The following is a 23,173-nucleotide window of genomic DNA, read 5'->3' on the forward strand; positions in this document are numbered from 1 at the left end:
CAGCAAGCACCAGATAACACTTCACAATTCATTTTAATTTCAACTTCTTTGTAATGTTTTCCTTTGTTCGAGGGGAGAAGAAAATTAAAGAATTGGTTGATCTGGTCTATATTATAATACTGGTCCAGATCTAAAGCAATCCTTGCTTTCAAAAGAATAGACACAAGTTTACTCTAAAAAATAACAACCCCAAGTGATGTCTCGCAGCTGCCTTTCCTCAGGTCCATGCACCATCCTACTGATCTTTCTGGTTTCTCTTCCAGTCTGCTGCCCCTACCACCTCCATACAGGTCCAGAAGCCCCTCCATCTCACACATGGTATTTGCTGTCTCCCCCCACACATGCTCTCCTTCACAGCCTATTTTCAGTTTGACCCTCCCCAGGGTCCCACAGACCTAACTCCACCATCCCATATAATATCTCACTTCTCAAGAGTGAGCTACCACTGCTTTCTCTTGCCGTGGATGGCACAGAAGGGGATGGAGAACAGAAAAAAACAGGCAGGCAGTACTGCAAGCACAGAATTCAACAAGGAAGTTGTAGCCCAACCATTAGCATCCCTAAGTACTTGCCCTTCACCTGCAGAGCACAGACTGTGCCCTTCCTCTTCAGGCCAACACACTAAGCATTTTCAATAGTAACCTGTTCCCTTTTGCTCTCCCAGCATTCAAAGGCAAGGCCTTCAGTATTCCCACTGAAAAAGTTTCTGTGCTTTAACGAAACCCAAGAGACACCTAGCCTCTGAGTCTACCGTATTTTCTTTCATTTCTAGCAGAAGTTTGCTGTTCAGAGTTTAGCCAAAGGTACTGTGAGAATCCTTTCTGCTCTACCACACCAATTTCCACTGCTGATCACATAAGTAATCAGCATGCTGCGATATGCAAGATTGTTCAGGCAGCTCATGCCTATTCAGTGCAGCTACATCCAGAAGCTTGACTGAACAGTAGGAAATACAGAAGCCCACAAGCTTATTATTTATTCTGTAGAAGTGACTAGAGGCAAGAGGCAGCAGTCACACCATTTAGTCAATGAAAAATGCTCTTTAGGAAGATTTTAGATGCCTAAATTCAGAAGACCTGCTTGGGAGCTTTCAGATGTCTGAGGGGTGTCATGCTGAGTGCCTGTGCATGACCGGAAAGAGTAGCTTTGGAAACTTTCTTTTACAGGTTAACCAACCCAAGATGATGCAAGAAGAAGGTTTTACCCCTTTCACCAGACCTCTCCTCCCCTGCCTCGTTATCGAGGCTGAAAAGCCAAGGACCCCAGGAAGCCATACACATTCCCCTTGTGCTGCAAGGTAGATGGGTCAAACTAGCCGTCTCACAGGTTCACTGTGACAAGTGTGAGATGCTCCACAACATACCAAAACCCACTTCTGTTCAGCACCACATCACCACCATGATCAAGACAGACAGACACCCTCTGCGCACACTCATCCAGAAGGATCAGATCACTGTCCTCATCACGATCCTCAAACACCTTGGCGTGGAGAGGGATTCTGATGGCTCAAGGGGCTGATCAAATGAACAAAACCTTGGATCAGACATATGATCAGTGCAGAGGGCTAGAATACAGTCTCCCAGACACAAAGCAAGGGAATGCTCATGAACACAGCTGTTCAAAAAAAATCTCACTGTTCCATATGCTTTTCCCTTTGGAAAAGTTATTCTGGTCTGAAAAAAAATGTCAGTTTTAGAAAAAGTAGCTAAGTTCAAACAAAGCACAGCCACCGTTTTCTATACCACAGTTTCATAAAACCCTTTAAGGCAGGTGCTAACATAGAACTGTGCATGCAACAGCCACAGAAACGCTGTGAACAAGAACCAGTTCAGAGCATGGTTATGGAAAGAGGTGCCGGCACAGCATCCTCAGCCACCACTGACAATGCTGTTTTGTTCTTCCATAAAGCTGTTTTGTTTAGGGCCCTCTTTGGAAATTCCGTGACAACACACATGCAAAGCACCAGCACAGACACATGTGCTCCTCCAGGATTGTTTTCACCACAGTTAATATTCCAACCACCAAGACCTCCTCAACCACGGTCTATTCCATATGTTCATGACTTCATGAGCAGAGATACGCAGTCCCATCCATATGCAGTTTCTGCCTGCCTTTCCCCACTCCTCCTGAAAGTCACCAAGCACTTCTGTGGCAGCTGCTTTTCATGAATTTTGGAGCTGGCTTTGAAGGCAGCTGGAATGATGGGGTTCGCACACCCTTTGTGAACTCCATCCACCTCTAAGTCACATGAACTAGTGGTCCTGATGATGCAAAATCACGGCTCGATGCACACGTCTGTTACAGAAACATTTAGCAGTGTAACAATGTAGGACCTCAGCGCAAGAAAGTTAGGAAACACTTGAATATTAATGCTTAGCTAAGTAAAAACCTCCCCATTTCCTCAGCAAAACAGCACTTGACCCACGTTATCTAGGAAGCAACAGCTTCCTTGTTGCTTTATGTAAACCCTACTTAAAAAGAAAGAAAAACTGACCCACATTTGAACTGTCTCAATAATCAGTGGTGCATAAGAAAAAGGCCCCCAAAGTAATGCCATTAAACCAGTGTATCATCTTCAACGGACAGGTTCTCTAAGGCGATTTTTCTTCTGCAGGGACTAATGCTGAACTTTTTCTTCTTGCCTACAGCATCCGCTCAGAGTAAAGCTGGTTACTCCACACTCCTGTCCAGAGCAATCCTGCCTCATGAAAAAAACACCTTCCACTTCAAAAATATCTTTCATGAACTACCAGCTTCCTATTAAGAGTCATATTAGGAGACACTGGAAAGATACTCCTTGTGAGGCATTCAAAAAACAAACCTAGATGGGTGGTCCATGGTGCAGGGTGCTCTGCTGCAATAAGGAAAGCCATACAAGGAGGCTCGCACCAAAACTTCATGATCAAATTAACATGCCCCACCTACACTTCCATGCCTTCCTCTTACTGTCAGTGGCTTGTAAGGTCTCTTCTACTATTTTAACCCCTTACTTTTCCTATAATCATTGACTATTCAACTGCAAGTTTGTTTTGCCAGACCCTTCCCATCCAATCTCATTTTAAAAATCTTTTGGAACAGTTAATATTCTGGTTAAGAATCACATCATGTAACTCCATACATATAGGGAGTTTATACACACACCATCTATACTCCAGCATATATACACTCCAGCGAGTCACTGTTGGTGACAAATAAACACTGGATATCATGGATATTTTAAGGTCCCTGTCACTGTGATACCTAAATCAAAAAGATGGGTAACAGGAGAATTGCTCTGCAATTTCCCACCAGCATGTTCCTTTGCCAGGCGATGCCACTTGCAGTGCGGTTCATCAGAAACCAGCCCAATGCTCTCCTGAAAAGAGGTCAGAAATTGAGAGTGACAAAGCACGTCAGGGGGAGATGGTGCTGGAGGTCTGTGAGGCCCAACTGCAGCACGTTTGGCAAGTCATGGCCTGATTTGCTAGAAATAGGTATCGTTTTCTCTGCAGCACTGGTAGCAGGAACAGGCAGGTGGGCCAGGCTAGGCAGCAGAAGAAAGAGGCAGAATGCCAAGGTAAGCCTGAAGCAAATTAAATATCAGAAGGCAGCAGGTTCCTTTGAGACTGCCTAGTTGCTCTTTTGGCAGAGGAGGAAAGCAAGCCATTAAAGAGGCAGAATACACCCGTGTCGACTTCATTTGCAGCACTAATTGCCATGCACGTGCACTAATTGCCCTCACATGAAGTGCAAGGGAGCGGGCACTACTTGAATCCCATGCAGTAGGTGAGGCTTCCAAAGTAATGCTTGTTGGATCATGCTCTCACCACACACTCCAATCATACCAAAGCAAAATGGAGGGAATTGGGGCAGTGTCCTTTTTTAATAAAGTTATCCACTGTGGTTTATTTAGAGACCAAAGAGGAAGCTTTCAACCAGACCGCCAGAGACATTCAAGACATTAACAAAGTTTGGAGCTTCTTACCAAGGTAAGAGGAGATAGCAGCCACTGAAATAAACTGTTCTTTGCTGTCACTTTGGAGCACAGGGCAATGGATATCTACCCCGCAGCTGCAGGTACCTTATTGTCGTGGTTTAACCCCAGCCAGCAACTAAGCACCACGCAGCTGCTCACTCATTTCCCCTCCACCCAGTGGGATGGGGGAGAGAATAGGGGACAAAAAAAAAAAAAAGAGGTAAAACTTGTGGGTTCAGGTAAGAACAGTTTAATAGAACAGAAAGGAAGAAAATAATAATGAGAACAATAATAGAATGACAATAATTAAAGAAATTAAACACACAAAACAAGTGTTGCACAATGAAATTGCTCACCACTCACCAGCTGATGCCCAGTTAGTTCCTAAGCAGCGATCCCCGCCCTGGCCAACTCCCCCCAGTTTATATACTGGACATGATGTCACATGGTCTGGAATACCCCTTTGGCCAGTTTGGGTCAGCTGTCCTGGCTGTGTCCCCTCCTAACTTCTTGTGCCCCTCCAGCCTTCTTGCTGGCTGGGCATGAGAAGCTGAAAAATCCTTGACTTAGTCTAAACACTACTTAGCAACAACTGAAAACATCAATGTGTTATCAATATTATTCTCATACTAAATCCAAAACATAACACTATACCAGCTACTAGGAAGAAAATTAACTCTATCCCAGCTGAAACCAGGACACTTACACAACTGTATCTCCTTTTGTCAGTAAGCAACACCATTTGATTGCTGTCAGTGAAAACTGACGGCTGCCAGGGCTCATCCTAGCTACCGGCACAGGTGAAGTGCACCAGAAAAATAAGCACCAGCAGCAGGAACAGACAGCTGCATTGCCTCGGGCCTTCTCCTGTGGCTGTGCACTTCATTGAAGAGGTAAAAGCAAGGGAACAGGAGAGGAAGGGTGGGCTGCAGCAGGTGGAAAGACCATACTTGGCCGTCCTCTCTCCTGTTATGTCAAGGGTTTCCTGGAAATAGGGCTTTATGCCCTTCCCTCCAGCAAAGTCTGAAAGCAGCATATGTCCCTGTCAGGATGTTGTCCTTAACATCCTTCAGCTGCATCTGTGTTTGCTCCTAGCTCTTTGACACTGTTTTCTCACTAGATGGTACTCGCCCCTCTGATCTGCCAGCTCAGGCGCATATGTGCACCTCCCAGACTATTTTGGTCCAAATAAGTGGACTAAACTAACTTTGGTTGAGTTGAAACCAGGCTGGGAGCAAAAAACATTTCAGTTACTCAGTTCGACTGTCTCTTTGGCAGGTACTGCTGCTAAAGTACACACGACCAAAACTCTGGAAAACCAGAGTCTCAGTGATCCATTACCACATCAGTGAAGAAGAGGAAAATGCACCTCTCACTACTAAATTTTTTTACAGTATTTCTTCTCAGGGTTTTTTTTCCAAAGACCTACAGAGGAGTCAGGCTGGGGAAAGAGAAAGGAGACACTGCAGACACATCTTCCACCAGCATCTCTCTGAAAAAAGTGCACTGCAGGGTGCCTAGTACAAGACAGATGCCTTTCAGTAATGTGTGGATTGATCAGTGTAAATCAGTCACTATTGTTCTACACCAGCTGTCCCTTCATACAGAAAAGCCCCGAGGGGAGTTAAAGGCACTTTGCAAGCAGCCAGAGGGAAAAAGGTATTTTTGGTGATAGGCAGAACACACTTAGATTCCAACTCATTTCTTGTGGTGCTAAACAAAAACTAGACAAGGCAACAAGGATTTAGGGTATGGTTTGAACAGAGAGGTAAGATTCCTGTTACATCTGGCTGGGACAGTGAATAGCAGAGGAAGAAAGAGGTATCCATTAAGATTTGGAAGTTGTTTAACTCAGCCCAGGAAATTGCAGCCCTGCCTAAGGCCACTGTTTGTGCAGAAGGCACCTTTCAGGTTTTTCTCCTCTTTACTGAAAGGAAATCAACACTTTCTCCCATTCTGCCCAGACCCAAACGCTAAGTTTCCAACAGCAAGCCTATGTTACAATACCACCCATTTGAATGGAGCACAATATTTCTCCAATAATCTTCAGCAGGAGGTTTGGCAGACGAGGAGCTGTCAGCATCTCTCCCCATGAAGTTTCACAGGCAGTGGATATGCTCACATTGCAGCAAGGCACTAGCTGAATAGCGCATGCAGTATTACAAATGGCTTTAAACAGAAGAGCTGATGGAAACCAAACGAGCTTCTCCCAGACTGTCACCTGCCACTTCAGCGTTTAACAACCGGGAATCGTAGACCTACATCTTATTACAGTATATTGTCCTGGTCACAGCTGCTAAGGAATTGGCAGTGAAAAGGTTTACTCTCAGCCCCAAGCAAGAGGTCAGGCTCTGAAAGCAGATCATTTCTCTGCGAAGCATGAGTAGTGAGCAGTTGCAGCAGTCCCTAGCACAGCAGCAGTCATATCGAGGAGACACTCGTGACCAGGCTCCCGAGAAGCAGCTTTGGTAACAGGGCCAAGGGCTGGCTAAATGCGACAGATAAGCTCCTCTGTTGACTCTGTCCCTATCACAACCAGCCCCAGCCCTTGCCAAGGGGGTAAGCACGTAGCACAGAGCATGACATTACCTCTTCTAATAGAAAACAGCATATATGGGTAATGCACTAAGTTAATAATATAAAGTACTCCTGGCTTACACAAGCTACAGTCTTACCCTGGAGATATTACAGTAAAGATTGGTCTGGTCAGAAAAGTTCATCAAAATAAATTGAAGAAAATTATTTAAACCTGTGTGAACACTCCTCTTAACAAGCATGACTTTATTTAGTTTGCATTCCCTCTGGAAGCGAATTAAATTAACTAGGTCCATTTGCATCTAAAATAGAAGAGTAAGGTGATTTCAGCACTGGACTACAGTCTCTATATAGTGGGCTCTATACTGTGGTTTACGTAATCCACCTGGGGTTACCTTTCCTAGACATCATCACTTGGACAAACCTTTAGTGTCATGACTACTCATAGAGCCAGATACTTACTGTCCACATTAGGGAAGAAGGAAAACAACAAAATAAATGCAGTCTTCTAACTTTCTCTAATGAGCATTGAAAATATTTTCAGGAAATACTTCCTTAAGTATTTGTTCACAGTCATTTCAACCACAGCTGCAAAAAGCACACACTTTTAAGAGCCCGCAGAGCAGCCCTGGAGTGCTAACTAAGTACACCTACCCTAACAGCTGAGAAGGACTAGGCACTGAAAGTGAAGTCACCTGTGAAAGGACACTTAACCTTCAAGCTTATTGCTTGTACTGCAGTGCTTTCAAGAAGGCCTCATTCAGGAATGAGACCCAGCTGTGCCAGATGTCACACAAACGTACTGTTTGTGACAAAGAGAGAACTGCAGGCTTTGGGCAGGATAGGAACTAAAGATGGGTGAAACAAGGAAACTAAGAGCCAGTTTCAGCTAAGAGCAGCCAGAGAGCTCTAGTCATGGACATCTCTTCTCTACTATCTGCTCCTACCCAGGGCTGTGCTTGCTCATTTGCTTAAAAAAACCCAACAATACAAACAAACAAGAAAGCACATCAGGACCCAAAGAGCACATATACAAAGGAGAGGTTTTTTCAGATGGAACTGTGATTACTACCTGCCACTAACGTTTTAGACTGACTTGGTCTTGTCTTGGTGCAGTGGGATGGCGTAACTGACCTCTGGAAGCATTCTTCAACTGTATCATCTCTGGTTTTGTAGCTTTCAAAAGTTATCAGTGCATCTGTCATAGCAGGAGGGTGACACTTGCTCCAGCATACCAACACAACTAAGAAGATACAAGCCTGAGCTCTATTCCATTTTTCTGGCTTGTCAACAGCCTTGCAAATTTCTCAGTTATGATAGTAAAACCCACATATGTACAGCAGCTATTTGGTGGTGTACTGTTAAAGAGTCCAGAATGGAAATGGAGCAAAGAAAAATGCCATATTCAACATCAATTCAGAAGGCAAGAACATAATTACCCAGTACAAAATCTGGGCATGATGTCAGAGCCCCTTCACAAACTAACATGACCACCTGTGTAATGTTTTAAGTAGATGCCACCACCTTGAGCAGGAAAATACCCGCAATATATTCCATCACAGGAACATGTCTTACTAAGAGGGGAGAGGAAAAAAAGTACTGGTTCGGTTCACCTTCAGTTCAGAGATCACTGCAGATTGCTTTTTCAACTGACAAAGACTGTGAAATTCAGCATTTAAACTTTTTTTTTTCCTCCATACCATCTGAACAGAAGAAATCATTAAGTATCAGAGAAGAATTGTTCAGTGAGTAAACGAGCTCAGTAGTCCTTCCTGGCCTTAAGATCCAGAGAGTTCACCACACAATAGCAGTTCCCACACTAGTAACCTACTTCATGTTTAACGGTTTTAAAGACTGCAGTTAGCTTTTAGCATGAGTGAGACTGACATTTTAATTACACAGTCTCCCACCACACTGCAGAGTATCCTCCTTTCCTAGTACCGCAGAGCATTTCTTCCTTTCCTCTGTGAGATTACTAGTAACCACCTGCCCAAAAAAAAGAAATCCCATTCAGCTGGAAACATCTTCATTAATAACGTATCCCTTGGTCCACCCATTTGTGTAATTCTGTGCATAAATACCCACACATTAAGCAAGAATACACACAAAGCTGCTGTTGGGTACCTCCCAGCAAATGGAAAGAGTTCATCACTGAGCAAGCATGTCTGAGTAGCTTTGTCATCTGTGGGCTGACCAGCAAACTATTGTTTTTAGAAATACTGATTTGAGTAGTCCCTTACTACATTACTAGTTGTAAGAATTCAGTTTTCAGAGTCTGAGACACACAGAGATCAGTGCTTGTAGCATTTAGTCTAGAGCAAGAAATAAAGGGAAGGAGCCATGGCTTTTTCTGGAGAAGAAGATACAGCCAGGGACGTGTCTGCATTAGCAATGTTTTATGACAGGTTCTTGCAAGCAATGTCATAGCCTTTTCTTTTGACTATGAAGTGAGACAGAAAGTCTTATACAAGCTGCAAACACATTTAAGGAATAAACAGTTTGCGTAAGTTGCTGCTTTGAGAGATCAATTCCTAATGTCTGGGGGAAAAAGAAAAAAAGAAAACCCAAACCTTTCTTCATTTATATTCCCCTTCTGCTGCATCAGCACAGTCCTTTGTTGACTGTCTGCAAAGATGCACTCCAATACTAGTGGAATGTGTATGTTAAATCTGTAGAGCAGCTTTAATCCCCAACTCAACCTCGCAAAAGCAAAGTTTCCCAGGAAAAGGGAGGATGATAGCCAAGCACAGCAGTACCACAAAGGACCAATTCACAGTAAAAATTTTTACGGGCGCTGCATGGATGTGTAAAACTTTTCTTGAAAAGAAAAGGAAGTTTAATATTTCACCTGAAAACTCATCACTCAAACTGCAGGAGCAGCAGTCTAGCTAGAGGAATTAAAAGCAAAATCGGGGCAGGATTGAGGGTGCTTTGAAATATACTTCTCCTCTGGTATTTCTGCTGCTTTGAAGTAGGAGAAGCCACAAATGATGACCATACAGTGCACACTGGATTTGCTTGATGCTATTACTACAGACAGTCCAGATAACATCTTAAACACACAAACATGATTTGTGTTCTTGATGTCTGGGGAAGAGAGTAAGAATACATTGCAATTGCATTAGCGACTTACAAATATGAAGAAAAAAGTACATAAAGATATTTTATTTTCAGAACAAAGCCTGGCAATACAATGAAACTTTCTATAGTGAATGCTGTAACAAAAATCATACTGGGCATCAGCGAGGCCAGCGTGGCACTAGAAGCAATACTGTTGGTGATGCCAACACTTTCCATGAATTCTTAAACCATGGGGTCTCTTACCACTTGTAAATGTATCACCTTTGTGGTGCCAAACTGACTGTGTCTGGCTGAAGCAGTTCACAAGCTTGTCTAACTACCAGGCTTCTGATGGGACAAGGGCTTCCCAAATGTTCAAATGCAAGGTTAAAAGCAGAAGGCAGAGCTTTAAATTTTGTTCAGTCCATTTTTTGGAGTGTCAAAACAAGACCATCTCATGTTAAATTCTACCACAGATCTGTTCAACGATGCCATTCCTGTACCTGCCAGCAATGAATCTGGCAAGACTTATCACCATTGTAAAACATCAAGTACAGATTTCCTTGGGAGTGATCCAGCTGCAGGTGCTAAAAAGCATTTTGACTCTTGTCTTGGCCTGACAGCCATTTTATGTGTGATCTTATGTGCTGGAAACCTCAAGCTTTCCTATGATAAGGTGAGAACACTTTGGAGTTCAGGAGACAAATATTAAAATTCTTGTCTGTTTCTCACACCCCCTCATAACTAGATTATCCTTTTTAATATCTTTGGGGTTGTGTTTTTTCATTCACATGAGAGTTCCCCTTGGGTTTTTACCTAGCCCGAGGACTTCATAATAACGAATCAAATAAAATTTCTGGCAGCAGCAGGATATATCTCAGGTAAAGACAAATTTTTTTTTTTTTAAAGTAACATCAATGTCAAAACAAAAAGAAGAAAGAGCATCCCTTGGATGCAAGATATCACAAGTTCAGATCACTAGGCTAGACTTCAGAAGGAGGGAAGGAACTAACACGGAGTATATCCCACATCAAAACACAGGACTCACAGGAGATGAAAAAAGTCACACAGCAGTTATACAGGAACCCCACCCACTTCCCAGAAGCTGTGAATCTTCACATTCCTTGTACACACTTTGTCACTGTCCTACCCCTCCAGGCCATGAAAAACAACCCCCATGTAGCACATCATGAAATCATGTAGCAGCTGGAAGGCTCCGGGGAGACTCTGGTGCACTCCAGCTCCCTCTGCACTACATTTTCTGGGTGCAGATTACCTGTGCAAGGTGCCATGTAAATCCTACAGTATAAAGCAGATGGGAAGATAAAGCTTGCCCAAGGCTAGCAAAACTTGGAGCCTTGTATTCTACCTCCCCAAACAAAAGCGGGTGTTTTCTCTGAACCGCACCCACCTGCAGAGGAAAAAAAAAAAAAAAAAAGGAAAAAAAAAAGGAAGACAGGAACTTTTCAAAGCACGGGTTCTCAGAAGCCACTACCAGCTACAGGGTGGACCACTTTACCACACACATGGAAGCTGCTGTCAAAATAATTTCATTTTTTACCTCTCAGTGCTTCAGCTGCTGCTGGAGATTTTTCATTGCATCTTCTACCAGGACAGAAGGAAAGTTCTTTTAGTTCGATTAGAAAATGGGAGTAATATCCAGAACCAACATATGAAGACAAAACCAGCTATTCCCAAAAGACTGTAACTATTCCAACTACTGCAATGGCCAAAAAGTTAGCAATTGTTCCAATTTTCTTAAAAGACTGAGAGGGAGCTATGGTGCATGACTGAAAGATTAGCTAATCACACACAAACTGAATGCATTTGGAGAACAGTGTGGTGCCCAAAGTTCACATTCCAGCTGGGCAGAGTCCCAGTTCTCTTCCACCCCAGACCTCGGCAGCGCTACCCAAGCAACAGCGAACTTGGAGCAAAAGGGCATTTAGGAAGCGCTGAGCCGATTCGGGCTCTGAGAGGGCACGACCAGTTCCAGCAAGCCTTTAGCACTAGGATAATCAGCATTTTGTTTCCGCTGCCATTCAGGTTTATAAATCAATCATCTGAATGCAGTTAATCACAAAGACCATGTAAATAAGATATCCTGCCTTGGACAGGTCTCTAACAGAGTATAGGGGTCACACTGGTATCAAACTAAGCCATCGAGCCCAGGACACTGAAGGGCAAGTCAATGACTGCTTTGTAAGATTAAGGCATGGAAAGCTATCCTTCTGCCTCACGCATCTCGATGAATCCCAACATTTTGCTTAAATATCTTCACCTCTCCAGAAATAAACAGAACTAGCACACCCTGCCTTTTCAAGCGTGTCATAAAAATGCCTAGAAGGACAAGCCTTTTGCTAGAATTAGTGCATCTGGTAGAGCAATGCACCTAAATCATTCCCATCAGGTTTCATCTTCAACTCACAGAGATCCAAGCCAGCTATAAGACTGCGATTCCTACCGCAAGGCTGAGAGAAATGAGTCAAATGGGTCAGTTTACCACGACAACGAACCTATTAAGAATCCAGTAACATGCAGAAATTAGACACACAGCACTCAAACACTATTACACTAAAAGTTTTTGATACCAGTGAACATTACAGTGAAATATTAAACTAATGCAGGGTGGTGGGAAGGAGGATAAAGCAAGGGGGGGGGGAGATTAGGAGGTGGCATGATCATAGGGTAATTTAGGAGCTAAGAAAAACAGATACGCCTTTGTAAACCTCAAGCAACACATGCACTCCCAAGAGATACAGACAATATTCCTACTAAGGACTAATTGATATACAATACCTCAGGGATTTAATTAATTACGTCTGTTACAGAATTACAATAGGGAGGCAACTATCAATGCAACAGTTACTGAATATTTCAGGTTGCCATTTTTTCCCTGAACAAAAGACCGCAAATCATCAATTTTTACTAACTTCAGTCAAACTGCTGCTCAGGCAGATTGTTCAGTTGTTAGCATTGCTGGAGCACATCTTACTGTATGAGAGCTCTACTGATATCAATGTTTATGCAGAACAGGACATTACGTGCTGTTTGAGGCACACAGTATCTGGCCCCATGTGGCCGAGAGCCTTAAAATCACATCCTAAATGAACGTTACTCAAATCTATTTTCCAGGTGGACAAAAGCAAAACAGGCAGCAAACAACTGTAAGAAAAGTGACAGATCTATCCACATTTCAGGTAGCTCATCCCTCCTTCTTTATGAATAAAGGACACTCAAAGACAATGAAAGTGCAATACAGTGACTGGAGTCTTGACACACTTCTGAGAATCTGTTAGTCTTGAAATCAGTCATCACCTTCATATCTTAAGCACGCTGAGGCTGAGATGGAACATACAGTACTATTTCTCCTGCTATGTGACTAGCTTCTTGTTGAATGCCATTTAAATTGCATCTAAAAAGCATCTTTACAAGATGCTAGAAGATATCCACAAGACTCAAGTCGATATCCTATTACAGTAAGAAGCCGTTTTTAGTCCTGCTGAAGTGACAGTTTATTTAGGGAAAGGAGAGAGACTGCACATGGTTTCATACCAACATCTTCCTAGAAGTGGTTAAACTGAAATGCTACGCTTTTGAGAGAGCCACCATGCAGCTGCGGATCAATCATGTACCATTAACATGGACTGACAGGGAGAAAGGCCAACACGTACACAGTTCTCAGAAGTGAAGGATGAGGAGTACTAATGTAATGTTGTTATGACGGAGGCGTATGGAAAGGGGCCGAGAAAGAAAGAGCTCAGCATCAGGAGCCTTGAATCAGAGCGCCATAAATCAGAGGCATGTGCTGGGGCAGCTGTTCAGAACTGTGCTATCAGAGATCCTTTACAGAAGGTCTGCAGTAGTATTTGGGGAGGAAAGAGATCAGAGCATTTCAGTTTCTCTTTCGATGAGGTTACTGACACAAGACAAAAAAAAAGTATTTATCTTTCCCAGTCTTACATTTTCGTGGTACCTTAACAGTCACCCACTCACACTGAGTTAATAAACTACAAAGGCTTAACTGTATCCTTGAACAAGGAACCTCAGAAAGTTACAATAAAACAGGTTTGGATGGGAAAACAGGAGTAAATCTAACCTCAGTCCACCGGTTTGTTTGATGGTTGTATGTGGCATTCTTATCCCTTACCCCTGGTCCCCCACCCACTCCCACACACAATCCCCATCCCTTTTTAAGTCTGATTCAGAGCCCAATAAACTCTGTTGTGAAACTCCCTGTCCCTTAGCCCCTAGTCTTACAAAAATGCCAGTGCTTACTCAAGGCTATCTGCACTGAGGGCAGCTGGTCTACTCACATGATTTCAGTTAAGCATCTGCAACCTGTACACTATACGTTCTTCCCATGCGTCTGTACAAGTCTGTGGGTCAGCTAGGTAGTTTGTTTCTACCGGAACACAGAATAAATCTTAGTATCATCTTTGTTGTGATTGCAAGACAGTTTATTGATAAATAGTATATTTCTTTCTCAGTTAAGTATTAGATATTCTCATTCACACGTGAAGTACTTCTTACACGAATCCTGGCATTCTGTGTGTTTTCAGAGCCCGAAGGTCTATCAAAATCAACACATGGAAGAGGCTGGCCTAAAAAGAGATACACTATACATAAAAAGAGAGGAAGACAGACTTGTGTGCATTGAAACACAGTTGTAATCCAAACTGTCCCAGAATAACACGAGGACACAAACCTGAAGACAAATGCAGTCATCCCCTCCCCAATAAATCTGAAAGCAGTCCCTCTAGAATTAATTGATCGTAGGTACACAAAAAAACCCTTTAAGCAATCAAGACTTGTAGTTGGCGGAGTGTCATACATTTAATGTGTTCTGCTTCCAGCAGCAGTCTTTGGGTGCGAGTAAATTCTCAAATACATGATTTATTTTTTTCTCCCCTCCCTCAGCACTGGATAACTTTTGAATATAATGCAATAATTTGTATTAATTAGCATTTTTTGTTCAAATCAAACATCAATTCAAGAAGCCAAGTTCATTGCCTCTACCCGACCAGACTCGCAGAGGTACCAAGTATACCTGCTGCTTTTGCTAGGGGTGCTCAGGGCACTCTTTTGAAAGACAGACCCCATACTCCTCCAGGTGGCAAAGAGAAGTCAGAGCCTACTTTCAACATCCAGCGAACCCAGAAGAATTATTAAAAAAAGCAGCTCAGTTAAGACTGAACAATTACAACTACCTTTACTCCTGTCACCTTACCGATTCAGAAATAGCGGACTGCCTTAACCCTTTCATGAAGCCTGATGAGCATAGCCTTGGACCAGAGAGTTTGGTGACAGAGAAGTCCAGTAGTGCTAGGAGAAGGTAATTCAGACAATAAAATCATGCATTCTCAGCAAGAGAATCCAATAAGTTGCCTTTCTCCCAAAAGGGACCTACAACCAAGAATTTCACTCTCTTAAGAAAGAGGAGCAGTGAAGTTTTTAACAGGCTCCTGAGCCTCATAAAGGTGCTCAGGAGTCTACACAAGAGTCACTCAGCTTTGAATGTTAGTGGATCATAACAAGAGTGCATGATTTTTCCTGGCTTGGAAACAACTGGGAGAAGATTAAAAGAAAAAAGCCCCCACAAAGAAGAACTCGCTTAAGTATTATGGTTAAAAATGCCATGAGAAACAGAGGAAAGGGGATACACATCCTAACCAGCCTTTCTTCTGTGACTGCCGTGGATAAAGAACCATCTGGTCACGTAGTCACGAATGCATTCACATCCACTCCTGCTCCACAAAACCCAGGCTGATGTGACCGCCAGCGTGAAGTCACTGAAAACAACTTAACCCCCTCTTTCCGATTTATCTGGTCTTCGTCTGCCTTCACCCCTGTTAGTTCAAAGGGGGAAAACAGGGCTTGCATGCATCGGTGGGGCAGAGCTGAACACAACAGATTTCCATGGCAACGAGATACAGCCCCAGTGAGGAAGGCCTGTTAATAACTGTGAGGCGATGTGCTCTCCAGAAACAGATTTTTCTATCAGACAGCCAGAGATAGCAGCTCATGTTCATACGCAAACGTGCAAGGAATCTGATTCTTGGCCTTGTACAACCCCACTGAATTCAGCCAGAGCTACGCCAATGTAGACCACAGCGAGATAGAGACCGGCATTTGGTGTTAGTAGGAAAAATAAACAGGCAATATGGAGAAACACTCTGCCTTTGAAAACAAAGTAACAGTACTCCTAAGACATTCCTCATTAACTGAATATTTATTGTCAAACTGCAGGAAAACCCAGCGCTAGTATGAAAGGGAAAACAACTGTGTAACGCAGAAATTTGTGCATACTGTACCATCACCTACTGCCTGTGCTTTTTACCTTTGACAAGTGCACGTTTATACAGAAGCTGAACCTCTTACAAATAACCCTGCTGCATTTGGAAAGGGATGGAGCCGTAATTATCCCAAATTCTCTACTGAGGGAGTCAATCATGTGGCCTTTGTGACATTTAGGCTCCGTCCCATTAAAATACAGTTACAAACACTTTCCAACATAATGATATTCTATGCATTCGTTAGTATCCTCCAAACTCAACTTTGCTTGCAACAGACTGCTAAGTCTTCTGACCATAATCATGACAAGCTTTGCCTACATATGTAAGAATACGGTCTCCAAATAATACACTGAATTCAATAGGACAAGTCTCGGTTTACAAAGTTAACAGCACGCACAAGGCTTTGCAGGACCAGAGCCCCAGTGAGGAAGAGCTGAGGCCATTAGCAAACTTTTCCAAATCAAGCAGAAAAACAGCAACTGTCTCACTCACAGTGTATGCTCTACTGGAAATGCACAAAAAGCCATTTATATCAAGCATAAGAAAAATATGCCATGTACAGTTTATAAAAATATCTTTAACAAACTAAGAACAAAGCCAGAAACTGTCCAAGCAGGCTTAACTGGGCAGGGGGGAGAAAAGAGTAATTTCATGGGCTATTTTGTAGAGCAGAGCAGCAACAGCCGCATCCTACCAAAGTTTTATTTAAGCCCTACAACTTTTCCTGACACTGCAATAGGTGGAACCCAAAACAACTCAGAAGTAAGACTCAAGGCAGGCACTGCAAGCGCAAGGCTGTATTTTGTATTATGTGATAGGGCTGTATAACGCTACCAAACACCTGATTTTAATAAACAATCCCTGGTTACATACAAGCATCAGGGCTGACTCCGTGACAGGCTCATCCTTGTTCAGAGTCCTGTTCATCAGAAGGATGATGATTACCACATAGCTACAACGTTTTAAGTCCATGGTTTCCCAATTGCCAAAGTGTCCGGTAAGCTTAAAGTACACGAGCCCCAAGGCTGCTTGCTTCACTTGAAAAGAAGAGTGGCGCCTTGTATTGCCGTTGTTTATACAGATATGGTAATTAAAAATTGCACTGTAATGCATTCAATAATAGTCTTATTGTTCCCGTGAACTGAACTGCTCCAGTTAAACATGATATCACAGCTAAATAATAATCTGCATTTATACTTTTTTTTTTTTTTTAACTTTTTTTTCTAGCTGTATATGGACTCTGGGCTTCTTCACCACAGATATTTCCAGCACATCTCAAAGCAAAACATCTTCCTGCTAAACCAAACGCTTACTCCACATTCCCGTGGAGCATGGTCTCTGACGCCTCAGCGAGCGCTGTGCTGACACTGAACCCAGACTCGAGAGTGACACACAAGGATAACCTCTAGCCGATAAAAACGGCAAGACTCTCCACACATTCCTCAGTAACACGGCAGCACGCGCAGATACCATTCCACAGGTGTGCTTAGCGCAGAGCTGTTTACATTAAATACAACTGAAGGGCATTAGCAGGGCTGGCTGACAGCACTGGAGCAGCGGTCACGGGAAACTAGTAAGGCACACATCTTAAAACGTTTAGAGCCTTAATGAAAAGCAGCAACGAGGAAACACCACAGCTATAAAAGAAGCAAGATTACAGGCTAGCCACCACATTGTACAACATCCCATCTTGTGGCAGGTAACCTAGGGGTTTGACAGAAAGCCCTGTCAGCCTTCCAGCATCAGGCAGGCCTGTGGAAGTCAGACAACCCCACTTTCCCTGGCCTTCAACGCGGCGGGCAGGTGGGGGCTGCCGAGCACACACCCAAACTGGCTCAGGGCTTACCTACCTGCTTCAGGAGGAACTTATCCTCTGCGTTGATCTTAAGGGAGACGGCCAGGTGGATGGCGGAGAGCACCACCCCGCTGATGACCGCGGCCCTCATCCGCACCGGCAGCAGCGTGTAGATGCTGTAGATAAAGAAGACGGTCCACCAGATGCCCTCCGAGGCACTCCTGGGCCACACCAGCAGAACCCCTACCACTTGCACTGCCAGGATCACCAGGATGACGGAGTAGCACGCCAACCACATATGGTCCTGGTGGAATTCGTTGCGGTTGCACACCATGCACAGCACCACCATCAGCAGGATGGCCAGAGAGAGCACCACGACGTAGGATACCTCATAGTGGCCGTGCGCGGCATGGAAGATCAGCATGACCACGCAAACCAGCACCAGCACGGCCATGAGCATGGTGAGGCTGCTCTGGTTGAGACGGAAGAAGTAGCGCTGATAAAGGCGCTCCAGTTTCTCCGACTGGAACTTCTTGGACCTGAAGATTTGCAGCAGGCTGCTGCAACAGCTGCCCATGGAGAAGGCCGCCTCGGAGTCCCCCTCGTCCCCGTCCTCCTCCTCCAGCTCCTCAATCTTGGCCTTAATGCGTTTCTCCTCCAGCCCCAGCTCCACGGACCGGGGCCGTACCTCCCCCTGCTCCCCCAGCTGCCGGGGGCTGGCATTGTTGGGGGCAGCGGGGGAATCACCACCAGGCGGGTGGCGGGACCGGTGACGTCGGCTGTCGTCACCGTGCTCCTGCCAGGCAGATTTGGACCTAAAGCTCATCATCCTGCAGCCGCTCTCCCCGCGGCTCCGGCTTGCCTGGGGCTCGTAGTCTTCCTCGCTCCTCCACCTGCTCGACATGCGGGAGGCCTTCTTGCCCGAGGACCTGTTGGGAGGCGGCGGGTAGGAGTAGCCATTGGCCCGGGCCTCCGCTTCGCCCCAGGCCGAGCGGTGCTGCTCAGTGCCTGCCCAGGGCGCGGGGCCGCCGAAGCCCGGGGGGCTGACGCTGTTGGACCGGGACATGCCCTGAGGGAAGGGGCAGCGGGGTGAGGGGGACGACCGCCGGCCAGGAGCAGGGGGCTCCCGCGCCACAGGGGACGAGCAGCTAGCTGGGAGCAAACCCCCCCAAAGACAGTAGGGGGAGGGGGAAAAAAAGGAAAAAAAAAAAACACAACCCAAACCCAAAAGCAAAAAAAGGGCAAAACCCGCAAACGGCCCCGAAGTCTCCGGGGCGGCCCCCAAAGCCGGGGTCTCCCCGGCGGGACCCTCAGGGCAGCGCGGCGGCGGCGGGCGCCATCGCCGGCCCCGGTGCTTTGACACCCCCGAGCGAGCTCGGCACCGCCGGGGCCGGGACAGCCCCACCTCACGGCAGCTCGCCGTCAGCCGAGCCGCGGCAGCCGCAGGGGCTCCGGGCGCCGCGGGGGAGCCGCATCGCAGCGCGCCGCGCCGGCCCGGCACCCGCCGCTCGGGGCCGGGCGCAGGGCGGGCGGGCGGCGGCACCGGCCGCCCCGCGGGGAGGCGGGCGGCTTCGCCGCGGGCCGGTCGGCGGGGAAGGCACGGAGGCTCAGGCTCGTAGGGCCGCGGCAGCCGGCGGCGGCGGGAGCATCCCCTGCCGGGGGGGCCCTGGGCGCGGCGGGGCTGCCCGGGGCGGGCCGGGCTGCGGCGGTGGCGGCGACCCTGCCTCGCCTCGCCTCCCAGCGGCGGCGGAGCCCCGGCGGCAAGACAGGGCCGGCGGCAGCCGCGCTGCTCATGCACACGGCGGCCGCCGCCGCTCCGGCTACCGCTCCCGCTACGCCGCGGCGCCTTCGAGAGGCGGGAGCGCCTCTTCTACGGGCACCGGGGAAGGGGAGAAACGAGCAAATCTGCAGGGAAAGGGGGGGGGGGGAAAAATTAAAAAAAAAAAAAAAGAAGAAAAAAAGAAGAAAAAAGGCGGGGGTTCGGCGCTCCCTTCCCCCGCGCTGTCAGAGGAGCGGAGCGGCGTCGGCGCGGGGCTACGGGCGGCAACCGCCCCGCGCGCGCCTCTCCCGGGGACGGCGGCGGCGGCCTGTCCCGGCCCCGCGCCTCTTTGTACTCCCCATTCAACCGGGCGCCGGCCGCGCCGGCCCCCGCCACCGCCCCCCGCCGGCCCCCATTGGCGAGCCCCCCGCCGCCGCCCGCCGCCATTGGTCGCCGCCGCCAGCCGGCCCGCCAATGCGCGCGGCCGAGGGGCGGACCGCCGCGGAGCGGCCGTTAACTCCTTCGGCGCTCCGCGCGCCGCGCCGGCCGAGGGCGCTCCCTGAGGCGCCAGCCCGGCGGCCACGCTGAGGTGCTTCCCAAGGGATCGGCCCTACTGGCGGTCCCACCCGCCGGAGAACGGCTGGGTTTTGCCAGCGCCCGCCGTAACGGGAGGGAAAGGGCGTTATCTCTCTGTTCTGCCACATCTTCGAGGCTGTGGGCTCTTGAGGGGTAGCTTTCCCTGGAGGAAGGGGGAGGGAAAGGGAAACTGCCTCCTCCTCAAGAGGTCAGAAACGTCAAGATCAAGCAACAGCGGCCAAAAGGCTGGTGAACAGAGGAAGGTAAAACCCCAAAGAAACCTCCCCCGACCTCGCTACCTATTACCGGACCTACTACTAGCACAGCAAATAAGGCTAAAATACAAATACAGGCTACTGTTGGGGTTTTTTTTCAGCCACCTAAACTGCAGCCCACAGACAGCATTGTGACACATTCTTAGTGGAGTGTATATTCTCTGACATGGTTGTGGGGCACAGGGAGGATACCACAGGATACCACAGCAGTTCCCAACAAGTTTCAAACACCAGACTCTTCTACAACATTCTTTCAGGTGATCCACTCTTTCTGCAGATGTGAGTTAGCCTATTAATGATTTAGAGTGTTTTGAAGGTAAAGATCATTATGTACTAAGAAGAATATTATCACTTGGTGTCCTGTATCATGTTAAGAACAAACTGTCAAACAGGTAACTGCTTAGCTTAAGTAGCAGAAAATGGTACTTGTCCAGATGTTTGTCCAAACATCGAAGATGCCCATGCACAAGTAGCCCTTAGGAGTAGTAGTGCTGAAGCTGTGGTTATCAAGGCATAGAGATAAGGCAAGGGTTGTAGAGAGCTGGCATTGGCGGATACAGTTGGCAAAACCAGATAATCTTCCAAACATAAGCTCTTCTTCACATGTCCTTTATGCTTGCAAGTAACTCCACAAACTACAGCAATTTAGGCCTTTCTGTATTTCAGTGAAGGTTTGTAAAATCATATGCTGAATTTTCAGCAGCTGCTTCCACAGAGCATCTTTTACTTACCAGGAATACACAGTTCAAGATTTTCACTAAAAAAATGCATGCAACTATTACAGTGGTGCTCACTCATGTGACATTTTCCTGCCAGATGCTACATACCGCAGCTGATCAAGATTGCATTCACAGTTCCCTTTCCACGAGGAGACATTTTTATACATAAATACTACTTTCAGATGATATTTATCTTTTCTTGGGATATTATACAATGCTGTCCATGCTGTATCCATACACTAAAGTAGAACAAAATTCAAGAATTCTGTGGTTGGTTACTCTGGCTGCACAGTGCCAGAACTGTAGGGATAAAGACAGTGAAACGATTCTTCAGTGAATCGTAAATTAGGACAGGTCTTTTTGTTTTGCACACAAAGTCCCTTTTTGGAGTTCTTCTCTCAAAGCCAGCAGAAAAAGATCTCACTTTTTCACAAAAATGTGCAATTGTAAAACCAAGTAAAGGGAGAAAGATGACACTCAACAACTTAATGTTTAAAATCAGTTCAGCTTGACAGAAAATGACTAAGTAGGTATGTGTAAGAACCAGGCACGTTCCAGATCCAACATCAACATCATAGTTCTGGATATCAACAAAGCATTGCTCAGGTAGTGGGCCAAATAATTTTAAGGTTCTTATGTTTCACTACTGGGACTAAGTCAAGTCTTACTTAGCTTTTGCATGATGATAACCTCTGGAAGCCTGAATCCAAGGCAGGATTCCACTGTACAGTAAGCTATAGCCCCTTCTCCAGAAAGTTTACATATACAGGTACCAGAAACCAGTAGTTTCAATTCTAGACTATCATTCATGTTTCTTTTCACCATGTCATTTTGTTTAACATATGAATAGTTTTGCTTTTTTCTAATGTTACAATAATTGATGCTAAAGCTGAATACATCAAAGTTGGGGTTTGGTTTTGTTTTGGGGGGGGGGGTGTTTGTGTGTTTGGGGTTTTTTTTTTGTTTTTGTTTTTGTTTTTTAAATTCCTTAGCCAGAGGGGAAAAAAGCTTTGTCCTTGCTAGAGGGGAAAACAAGTCTTCAACCACAAGTTTGTAACGTTAAAAACAGGTAGGTAAATATGAGGTGGCAAGTTTAAAGAAAGGTAAAGGAGCAGTTAGAACAGATTCTGCAAGAAATCTGTAACTTGTGAAAACAATAAGGATGCTGTATTAGAAGCAAAGAGTTGTGCCAAATAATCAGGCACTTCACACAAAAAGGACATATAGGGCTATGACAAAAAAGATGCAAGATTCCACATGGATACAAAAAATCTTAAAACTAATGCCTACTTTCAGGTGATCATGTTACTGGATCTCCTATCTTGGAACTATAGTAGAACTAGTAGGATATTGTAATATTCAGGGTACAGATTACAATATGGACAGTTTACCTACAGGTTTTATTCTAACATGCACTTTCTTCAAGCCCTGGCTCTTGTTTCTAAGTCAGGAACCTGATTATAAATGGCAGATAAGGAACTATTGTTTGTCTCACCCGAAAGAGTAATGTGAGAAAGCAAAACCACAGCATATCCTGGGTGGCTGTAAAGTCATTTAAAAATGTCTAACGTTTATTCTAAGAACATTCAGACAATTATCCTCTGTTAATAAATTATACATAGATAGCAGTTACCTTTACCTTTCATAACTTAGTCCAGTCAGTTTCTGAAGAATGACTGTAAAAGTGAGGAGCTTCTGTATCTCAGTCCCAACACAGCTATTTACAAACTATGACCTTAGTCAATACAAGTATTCTTTGTATTCTAATCTGTAAAATGAGAGTATTTACTCACTCTGTTCATGGAGATCAACAAACACAAATATCACAGGACTATGTAGTACCAAAACAGAGAAACTTTACTATTCCTTATCCAGAAAGGCTAATGTTCCACCTTCCACTCTAGCCTAGCCTTCCCAAATTCTATTCACCCAATCATAAAAGCTATTCCTTTTTTTTGGTGGGCAAAATTCCATTAGGTACCTTCAATCATAATTTAACCAAATTCCGGATTAAAATTGAACCCTGCCTCTTTGGGCTTCTCTCTTTTTCAAAAAGTATTTATCTGGTTAAAATAATACCTAAATGGAAGTACACACACGGAAGATTTAGAGAATACTAGCACAAAATTACTAGAATATCAACTCCACAAGATCATTCAGGAAGCCATGAGAGAAACAAGTATAGGCAGAGAGCTAAGTGAAG

General features: G+C 45.4%; 1 protein-coding gene across 1 annotated transcript in view; it reads right to left on the reverse strand.

The window, feature by feature from the left end:
- ADCY5 (adenylate cyclase 5) overlaps nt 1-18,794 on the reverse strand; it is a 221,699-nt gene extending 202,905 nt beyond the window's left edge. The window contains exon 1 of the mRNA XM_052791136.1: nt 17,697-18,794. Coding sequence (XP_052647096.1) covers nt 17,697-18,707 — 1,011 coding nt within the window. The 5' untranslated portion in view covers nt 18,708-18,794. The remainder of the gene's footprint in view (nt 1-17,696) is intronic.
- Nucleotides 18,795-23,173: the final 4,379 nt, after the last annotated feature.

The sequence above is a fragment of the Harpia harpyja genome, chromosome 7 (genome assembly GCF_026419915.1).
Source record: "Harpia harpyja isolate bHarHar1 chromosome 7, bHarHar1 primary haplotype, whole genome shotgun sequence".
Taxonomy (NCBI): Eukaryota; Metazoa; Chordata; class Aves; order Accipitriformes; family Accipitridae; genus Harpia; species Harpia harpyja.